Source organism: Gavialis gangeticus, unplaced genomic scaffold (genome assembly GCF_001723915.1).
Source record: "Gavialis gangeticus isolate Ggan-Ray unplaced genomic scaffold, GavGan_comp1, whole genome shotgun sequence".
NCBI lineage: Eukaryota > Metazoa > Chordata > Crocodylia > Gavialidae > Gavialis > Gavialis gangeticus.
The window spans coordinates 13281182-13291304 of NW_017729033.1; the positions used below are offsets into that span (position 1 = coordinate 13281182).

Consider the following 10123-nt stretch of genomic DNA (forward strand, 5'->3'; position numbering starts at 1 on the left):
CACTTAATACCTTTGCAAAATTGACTATGCTTCTTATCACTAAGATATGGCTGTCCAACTGGCAGCCCACAGGCAATCTGCAGTCCACAAGGGGTTACAGTTTTGCCTCTACATCCCCACCTCCCTTACCCCCTAGGCTCCCACTTGGCCTTCTCCATGACTGCACTAGCAACTAAGGTTTCTAAGTTTCCCCTTCCTTCCCTACTTCCCACTCCTGCCCCTGTCCCAGAGGGCAAGGCAGCATGGCACAGCTCCCAGTTCCAGGGCAACCCAGGGCTCATGATGGTAGGCCACTTATTCTCAACCAGAGTACTGTGGCACTCTGGGGTGCCACTAGATCTTTTGAAGAGGTTTGACAGAAATAATTTAGCACAGGCTCAGGTTTGTTCCTACCTGACTGATCCCCCAGCCGCTCTGCAAAAAGGTAAGCACTGTATTATATAAATTGGTCTTTGAAATTGGGTGCCACTCAGTTCACAAACTTACAGAGTAACTAGAGTCTAAAAGGTGCCTTGAGTCCATAAAAGGTTGAGATGTGTATTTCCTGGGGAAGGAGGGATAAGGAAGGAAAAGCTATTCTCTTCCTCAAAACTGCAATTCATGTACTGTGCCCAATTAAGTAAGTTTTAAAGAAACTTAATTAGATTCCCCCTCCTGGACAGCTGTAGCTTACAGCATATAGTTTTCTGAAGTGTGCAAGAAAAAAAATGTTTTTGAAAATGCCCAGAAGATGTAGAAGTCTAAATCACATTTCCAAAAACTGACTTGAGTAAAATTGTCAAGATATGCCTAAGCAATAAGGACACCTCCACAAGACAATGAGTTGTTAGTTAGGGCCGGTCTTGTGAAACCCTTACCCCAGTAAGTAGGGACAGCTTTAGTAAACCCTGCTGATGGGACTAACTAGATCATTAACTACCGATAGTAATGGAAGGCTTTTTTTTTTTCCCCACAACTTTACCTTTGTTTTCTTTATTCACATTTCCACTTGTTAAGCCAGTCAGCCAATTTAAGGAAGAAGTATTAACTGAAGAAACTAGTTTACTTCCAACCATTGGTTTTATAGGAGAATCACAGCTAGTACCGAGTGGGCCTAAGACAAAATTGTGCAGATGGGTGGATTTTTCTCCAGGTACTAAATTCTGCAAAACAAAAGTGAAGACTTATATTAAAAGAGACATCCTCCTTTAGGAAGGAAGGGGGAGGAACCCACACACAGAAGCACAATTACAGCTCCCAATTCTTTTGCAAGGAAAAAATACAAACACCCCCACACTTCCCAATTCAGTTCACAAAACCCCCAGAACACCCATACTTCAGCTTTTATGAAACACCGGATTTCTACTAAAGATCAATCTATTGCCTTTAATCTTTTTTAGCAACTATTTTAGACTACTATGAATTCCAAAAAAGGTACTTGTTTGCAGATTTTGGTCATTCATAAATGAATGCTATATTTACTTTTTGTTAAAGAAACAGCATTCATGTTCACTAAAAGTTTAGTCTGGTTACTGTAAACAAAATGCACTCTACCACCACCAGCCAATTTTTCCTGTCGTGGCCATTAAGACTAAAATTAGCTACACTGCCTTATATTATTCTTTTCTCAATTTTTAGAATCCTCAAGGCAAACAGTTTTGTTTTTGTTTTTATTTTCTAGGAATTTCACATGAATTCTGCTTTCAAGAATTCTGAACCATTTATTCCTTTTTGCATGCCAGTCTTCTGTCATTAATGAGGATACAGATAAAGGTAACTTGAACCATTCCAAAAATGTCACCGATGGGCTGACCAGGTCTGGGGGAAGTGGGGGAGGACAACAACACATGCAGTTTCATTTGGGGATGGGGAGGGTGGAACTGGGTACTTTGGGACTACCCAGTCTCCACCTCAACCTGAGGCTTAGAAAAGACTCATTGGAAAGCTGTTCAAGTACCTTGCAATGCCACAGAGATATGTGCATGCAGGGTACAACCTGCAGGGCAGGGCTGGCTGCAAGAGTGCAGCACAGCAGGCAAGGAACAATTAAAAGTTGCTTGCAGACATTAAAAACTAGCATTTTAAACTTGATGCACTTCTGCAGCAAGCCCAGAGCATACCCAGAAGAGGCAGTGTATTAGATGGCCAGCTCACCCAACGTCTGTATAAATCAGGCACTTTAGTGGGACTTTTCTGGCACTTTTATCTAATAGGCAATTGACTCAGCTTTACATAAAAGCCCTGCTGAAGCGCCTGATCTATACAGACACTGCAGAGCTGGGTCAAAGTAACATGCGGCTTCTTTCAGTAAAGCTCGGGGTTTGTTTGGGGTTTTTTTTAGATATCCGCAAGCAGCCTAACAGGCTATTCCACTTCACCCTGGCTGCCAATTCCATGCTTATTCTCTTCTATGAAGTGTGCATTATACAATAGCTTTGTTCAAGCCCCCCACAGATGTTAACAGGCACAATCATCCACCCAGCACAAGTAGGGGGCCACAAAGCTCCCCTCCCCCTGGCTACACCCCCCTTCCAAATAAGCCTGGGACCCACCCCCCACAACAGGGCAGTGAAAGTGCCACGGATGCTTTCTGCTTCCCCACCCCTACAGACTGTGGTCTCTGTGGGCAACAGATCTTTGGGCAACAGAGTCCTAGCTGCATCCCAAAGCAGTCCTGCATCGGTTTCAGAATGGGGGGACAGGGGGGCAGTGAGAAACAGTGCAGTTTGGGATACCTGGATGATTGGCCAGACATTAGGTATGTAATGTTCTATGTCTGGACATAACAGAACTGGTTCAAGGACTGGCTCAAAACAGTATCAGATTTTCCTGGTGTGATTTTGAAACATTCCAGGAAAGGTAAACTGGTCTGAAGTAGCATGCATGTCTAGACTCTTGGGGTTTAGTGCAACACTGAGAATGTTCCAAATACATCTGTCCATACACGGAGGGAAGCTGAACTAGAAAAAGTAAACATGCATAAGCCAAAATTGCCAAGAAGGATTTTCAGAAGTGGTCATTATTGGCCTTAACTCCACTCCACACAGAAATCAACCACTGTCTTCAATGGGGACAGCATTAGACCAATACACAGCACTTTTGCAGTCTTGCCCATATTTTACAGAAGACAGTGGAAAAAAAATTGTAAAAAGTCAGAAGCAGTACCTGTTTTGCATCCTCCTTTAAGGTCGGCTTTGATAGTGCCTTGAACTGTTTATTTGCACAAGGACAATTTGCTTTTATTCCCCATTTTGTTCTTACAGAGTGAACAATGTCACCAACATCATAGAGAGCTAAAATGAGAAATCATTAATGAACTCATAGCTAAAGCAAGTGTAAATGATATCAAGAATTCAGCAATATTGCATATGCCACAATTCAAAGATAAAGAAGAAACAAGCATCTGCAGAACAGATTTATCTGCATAGCTCTAGTTTTACAACTTCTATTTAAACTACCAAAGAAACACTAACATGACAACTGGAGTTATCTGCATAAAATGCAAGACAAAAATTGTACAGCCAGACTGCAAACATGGTTTTTGACCATTTACCAGCCTGTATTACTCAAATCACTACATTATTCAAGTATCTATTAAAGACCAAACTCAATGCTCATGAAGTCTGACTGCCCAGGCATTGAATCAGGCCCTATAATTTGCAAACAGAAAGCTTAGTATTCTTGCACACACTTCCATAAATAATTACAATACCTTTTCCAGGAATTATCTGTGTAGGCATTAGACTCTCCGGTTCATGCAACTGACCCTTCACACATTTAAACCAGTTGAATGTCTCAGATACACCATCTGAAAGCAAATTAACTTGTTGATTGACTGTTTAATAAGAAAAAGTCCAAACACACACACACACCTACCCCAAACCAACACCCCCATTTCTTCTTTCAGTAAAATACAGATTACACATTTATGAAATGATTTCCATTAAGTTCCTTCTTCCATTAAACTTAACTGTTCAAAACACAAGTTTTCTTTAAAGAGAATAATGTTACCTTGATGTAAGCTTTTCTTTTTCATCCGATAACAATCCACGCATACTACAAAACCACACTTGGGACAAACCCAGTGAAGGTTGAATATTGTTGTGTCACAGACATCACACATTTCTCGAACCCCACGGACAGCACGCTTCCAGGCTACCTGCTCTGAGGTAAGTGATAGTAAAAATATAAGTTAGTATGTTAGACACAATGGAATAGTTGTCTATAGTTTAGTTACTGTGACCATGCTTGATTTCAGTAGTGCAACACAAGCTAGCACTGTCATATCAAGTGACAATCAATGGATCCACGGTCTCAATTTCCTATCTGTGTCTAGCTATCTCTGTCCATCCTTCTGTGCCACCCTGTATTAGCTGCTGGCTACCTCTGTATTATGAAGGTATCGGGGTACCTAGTTATGAAGTTGTACCCCTTGCTTTAGTCACGCCTGAATTCCAATTGAATCACTTGCAATTTTTAGGATGTGAGAATAAATTCAAGATTCTTAACATGCAGGCCCAATTCCTGTAAGACAAAACTTTTAACTCAGTGTTTCAACACCAAGTCTCTTTTTATAATCAAAGTCAGACTAGGAAGCCACTGGATCCAAAGCAGTTTCTCTCAGCCTCTACCAAATAATTAAAAGGATTCCCTCCCCACTTTTTATTTAATTCCATTAAGTCAGTGGTATTTAAAGAAAAACAACAACATACACACACTCCCCCCCCCCACAATGCAACCTTGAAGCAGGTGATTTGCAAAAATTGCTGATCATTGCAGATACTTGGCATAATATACCTTTAAGCTACTCCTCTCTTTGAGCAAGAAAGTAAATGTCACCTATGCTTATGCATGGCAAATCTCATGACAAGAGACTGAGCACAGAAATGGCTGCCATGGCATTATTATACTTGTACATAAGTGACCTGAAAAAGAAAGGTCCAGGATAGGAAGGATTGGCACTTGTCAAAACTCTCTCACATCCCTGAGGAAGAATTCATAAGCCCACAACTGGGTTTAAAACAGCTTGAGTTTTCAACACGCGTAATAAATTTTTAGCAAAACAAGTGATTTGTGAAGCTAGTTCCAAAAGAAAGACGACAACTTTCAATCGCATCATTTCATCACATTCTGCATGCACCTCAAACTGGGGAGTTTTAAACCATTGCCAACAGACTTAAGAATCAATACAAAGTTTGGTTCCTGTCTCTCAACCTGGAAGGTCATGTTTCTGTAGTTACTGCTGGAATTGATACCAGAAGTCTCATCGATTGCAAAAGGTGCAGGATAACGCCGTGATCCTAAAGAGCTTAGATAAGACCCTCAAAGAGTCTAAACAGGACCTGCTTCAGAAACTGAAAACACACCTTAAGTCCAAATCCATGCTAGTTTTAGAACACAACTATAAATCCTAGAGAGGCCGATTAGTAGACAGAGGACAAGCATGGCTGTTAAGAGTACCACATATATGGTGATGACATCCATATATAAAACATACAAGAGAAGCCAGGCAACCATTCTCCTATACCTCTCACTACACAAAGATAGCTACAGGGGGAAGAACTGCCCCGCGCACACACGCAGTTTAACTGCAATTCTACCCTGAAGAGCTACTGTGTAGAAACTAATGGAGCCCCTTGTTTTTGCTTTTTTCAAACTGAAAAGCATGCCGATGGTGCAATAAAAACATTTCCAGGCTAGGTTATCACTTAAACTCTCTTTTCATTGCTACACCCCCCAGGAGGTCACGCCAGTGAACCCGACTGAAACTTAAACTATTTTATGGGGACTTGATCCTGCCCCGCTGAGGTCAAGTAGCCAGCATGGAACTCAAAAAGCAAGATTCAGACTTGATGCACAAGAAAAGGACACCACTCCATTCAGCCGTGCAGGTCGAGCATGGCTATTCATCACTAAGTTGGAAAGCCTGACTGATAATACACAGGCAACAGATAAATATAAAGCATGGAAAGCACCTTTTACCTTCTGCACTTCAAGCCTCTCTCTGGAACAGGAGGGGTTGTCAGACCAATTCAGAGTAAGAGTGCAGGAACCATTTTGTTTCTTTTCAGCAAAGGGAATTTAGAACGCCTGAATGATGATTAGGGTTCATAAATACTGTATAGTTGCATCCATAAGGCTAGTAGTACTACTTCCCTCCACTGAGAATTAAAGTAAGTATTAAGTCTTACTAGCAATACCAGTCACACAATCCCTTTCCATGAAGGATGGAAAGATTTATTTTAGAAGTCCTTTATTTTGTTTTACAAAAGAGTTATTCTTACTGTGTGGTTCTATAGTAGACATGAACTCCTTTTCAGATATCACCAGCTGGCAGAAGTGGTCTCCAATGTTGGCTAAAACATACTTTGCAGTGTCCAGATCTAGACCCATAACGTTTTTTGCCAATGGCATCCACAAGCCAATAGCCTCAGGGTCATATTTGTTGGGAGTTAAGAAGCCTGCTTCACGTAACAAACCATGTTTATTAAACTGAAGCCTGGAGAAGGGGAAGACAATCACATGCTCTGTTAGTTCATTTCCATTCATTTTGATCAGCATGTTAATTTGTGTGTTCATATCAACCAACAATGCTAAGCAGTTCAATGATTACTATTAATCAGTATCAACTGCTCACTGCTATAACAGTTTAGTGTAATTAAACCTGCTAGTTTGGAAAGAAATACAGAACATTAGTTTTTGCTTGGATCTTAAGAATAAAAAGCAACAGGTCTCAAGTAGGTTTGCAAAAATATGACCCTTTAAGGCTGTAGGAAAAAGAGACTGTTCATTGTACTAAATGCCAGAATTTGTGCACTGTTAACTCAAATCTAACCTAAACAAAATAGAATATTCCTAAACTAATGAAATGTAATCACAACTTGCATTGAAAGAAGCCCAATAGAAACAATTAACCCTTACTTTCCAACTTATATTTTATTCAGATTTTCCTGTAGGAAGTTCAGAATAAATGCTGTTAAAACTACCAACAAAAAAGAAAATTAGACTGCTTATTTTGAAACAATTTATATGCCCCATATATGAAACAGTTCAAGATAGCTGCTTCTGAAGTGAAGTGACAATTTCCAATGCAGATTTTGTACAATGGAGGAAATCCTTGCCCTCAAGTCCCTTGCCAAAAAAGCTTTACCTATGAAACACACTTTTCCATAGCACCACAATACTTTTCCATGTGTGCAGAAAGACTGCACAAGACCTCTTTTTTAAAGGTCTACTTGACAAGACTTCTAAAACAACTGATATTATTGGCAAAACAAGCAAGCATGGTTTGATTTTTTTACCACGGTCTCACATTAGACAGGTAATGTTGCAACATATTAAAAAGCTGCCATTCAGACATAAAACCACAAGTTAAAAAAATATTGCTCTTACAGTCCTTTGCTGTTATGTTGCCCGTCTCCCTTGCTTCCTCTTTCTGTTGCCCCTCCCCTGTAGCTGTCAGGGCTATTTCTGCCACTACACATCCAGAAAGAGTCAATACTTTGTAACAGTGGGAGAATTCTCCATCCCAAGGTTTCCCCGAGATCTCCTGACAAAAGGTGTTTGTGCCTGAAGGCTTACAAAGAACTTTTGCCAACTATTTAGTTGGTCTAATAAAAGATATCACACCTACCCAAAGAACCTTGCCTGCCTATGTCCTTAGACCAACACAGCTACAACCTACAACCCTGCAAGATCAGCCCTAGTCTCATAAAAACCATTTGCAGAACATCATCATACATATACATAAAAATTCAACTCACCTCCTGAAGTGAAAGAATCTGCAGAAGACAGTGGAGTCCCTTTGCTCTTTGTTTTTCCGGTAGCTGTCCAGGCGACATTCCCGGCACTTATGCAAGTGAGGTGCAATGTTATTGCAGGACCCATCCTGTAAAAACGCTTCCCCACTTTGTTGCAGCTTCTTAACTTTACTAGCATCTGCCAAAATTGACTTGCGAACAATTACTGCAGGAAAAGCAGGCGCAGATTGTGAATCCGAATGACTAAAAAAAAAAATGCGTTCACATGCTTGCCTGCCTTATACATTTCTGCTAAATTCTCTACTTGAGTTGAAAAATCATCAAAAATTTTACACCGAGTTTCATAAATTCATAGAAGCTAGGGTTGAAAGGGACCTCAACGGATGATCGAGTCCAAGAGTTGATCAAAGAGCGTAAGCGTCTTTAGAAGAGTTATTGGCAGCGTCAGAACCTCACTTTTTCTACAGCTATACGATTTACCCCTTCCTGAATAACTAAGCCCCAGGATGTCAGACTTTTTTTTTTTTTTTAAAGTGTACTTAACTGCATAAAGGGTTAATTAAAGCACAACCTGCTAATTTCAGTCTGAAAATGCCTCTTAGCAATATGAGCCAGCCTATTTTTGTTACTGCCCTCCCTCTCCTTGCCACCAGCACACACACACACCCCTTCAGATACTACAATTCAGCACTTTGCTGCAGAGCAGCCTAGAACTTGTTTCCACAGAATTTAGTAGTATTGCTGCAGAACTTGGTTCCCACTGTGTTATGGAGGATCTAAGACCTAGTTTTGCCTATTTTAACTTTTGCAACCCTTCTTCCCAATCTTATTTCTTATGCATATAAAAAGAATTGTGTTCCAGTTATGAATACAAGTCTGGTGACAAGCTTTTTTCCTACAGACATGCAGATACAGCTTTACTCAATTTCTAGATTGTGTTATTTAAAATAATTTTTGGGAACCCTAATCTTATTATTTGATCTTCTCTTCCAAAAATGAAACAGGCATTTAGTCAAGAAGTCAAACAAAAATTGCTGTCATGTAATTCATTATCCAGAAAGCACATTTTTCTGATAGGCCTAATTTTAAATATTAGACATCTATGCTGATACCTAAGCTTAGATATACTTACTATTATCCTGGACTTTACTGGTGATTCCATTCGAAATCCCTTCATTTTCATTTCTCTCGTACAGAAATTCGTTACAGTTTCCTTTAATTGCGGAACATACAGATGAAGAATTTTCTGCCTTGGTTGCCTTGCAACTGTTTTGCAATTTAACTCCAGGCTCAGTAAAAGGGACAGAATGGGCATCTGATGTTGAGGGATTACAATCAAAAAATTTCTGAAGTTCAGAAGTTCCACTGGTCCTTGACGTTGACCTGGAAGAGCTATTAAGATGCTGTGTTGGTTTTACAGAAACACACTCCTTTGGGGCATTTGTCATCAGATTGACAAAGGGTTCACATTTGCTTTTCAAGTCACTTGGTTTGCCATTGTGAGAGTCGGTCAAAGATGGAGATTCTGGGTTCGTCAAAGTGGTATGGATACCATTCTGATCATTAAGATTTTTAGTTTGTTCTTTAGACAGAACCTCTGTGTGAAAGGCAGCTGGATCTTCTTTTGGCATTTTAACACTAGTATTAAGACTGGAAGGATGTGCTTCTGGTTGGCTTTGTCTGCAGATGCTGAAATGTACAATATGCAATATTAAGATAGTAAGATATCCAAAAAAGTCAAATCAATGACCATATCAGCCATCTTAAGCTACCATATTTTCTTCCACAAAAGAATCGCACAATGCCCAAAACAGCTGCTGAAAATTCTAATACACAGTATATGTAAGAAATATGCTAAGAACAATTTCTGCCAGATATGGACACAAGTGAAAGATCTGCACCTGACCCTGCAGGAACAGAACAAGCAGGCTCAGCTCCCTAGCTGCTGCTGCTACCCAGTTTCATAGTTAGTAGGGTTGGAAGGGGCCCGAGCAGATCATCAAGTCCGACCCCCTGACATGGCAGAAAAGAGTACTGGGGTCAAACAACCCCAGCAAGGTGTTCATCTAGCCTTCTCTTAAAGGCCCCCAGGGTAGGAGCCAGCACCACTTCTCTTGGAAGTCGGTTCCAGACCCTAGCCGCCCTGACAGTGAAGTAGCGCCTCCTGATATCTAGCCTAAATCTGCCCTCTGCCAGCTTGTGACCGTTATTCCTAGTCACTCCTGGCAGTGCTCAGGGGAACAGGGACTCCCCCAATGCCTGCTGGTCCCCTCTGACTAGTTTGTAACAGGCCACTAGATCCCCCCTCAGCCTTCTCTTGTGGAGGCTGAACAGGTTCAGGTCCCGTAGCCTCTCCTCGTAGGGCCTGCCCTGCTGCCCCCTGA

The 10123-nt window shown here is 40.9% G+C and overlaps 1 protein-coding gene across 1 annotated transcript in view; it reads right to left on the reverse strand.

Annotated features, from left to right (window-relative positions):
• Window positions 1-10123, reverse strand: part of KDM3A (lysine demethylase 3A) — a 54923-nt gene that overhangs the window by 21100 nt on the left and 23700 nt on the right. The window contains exons 10-16 of the mRNA XM_019526449.1: window positions 8872-9428; window positions 7743-7944; window positions 6264-6478; window positions 3991-4143; window positions 3692-3787; window positions 3145-3272; window positions 962-1142 (exon numbers count right to left, since the gene is read on the reverse strand). Coding sequence (XP_019381994.1) covers window positions 962-1142; window positions 3145-3272; window positions 3692-3787; window positions 3991-4143; window positions 6264-6478; window positions 7743-7944; window positions 8872-9428 — 1532 coding nt within the window. The remainder of the gene's footprint in view (window positions 1-961; window positions 1143-3144; window positions 3273-3691; window positions 3788-3990; window positions 4144-6263; window positions 6479-7742; window positions 7945-8871; window positions 9429-10123) is intronic.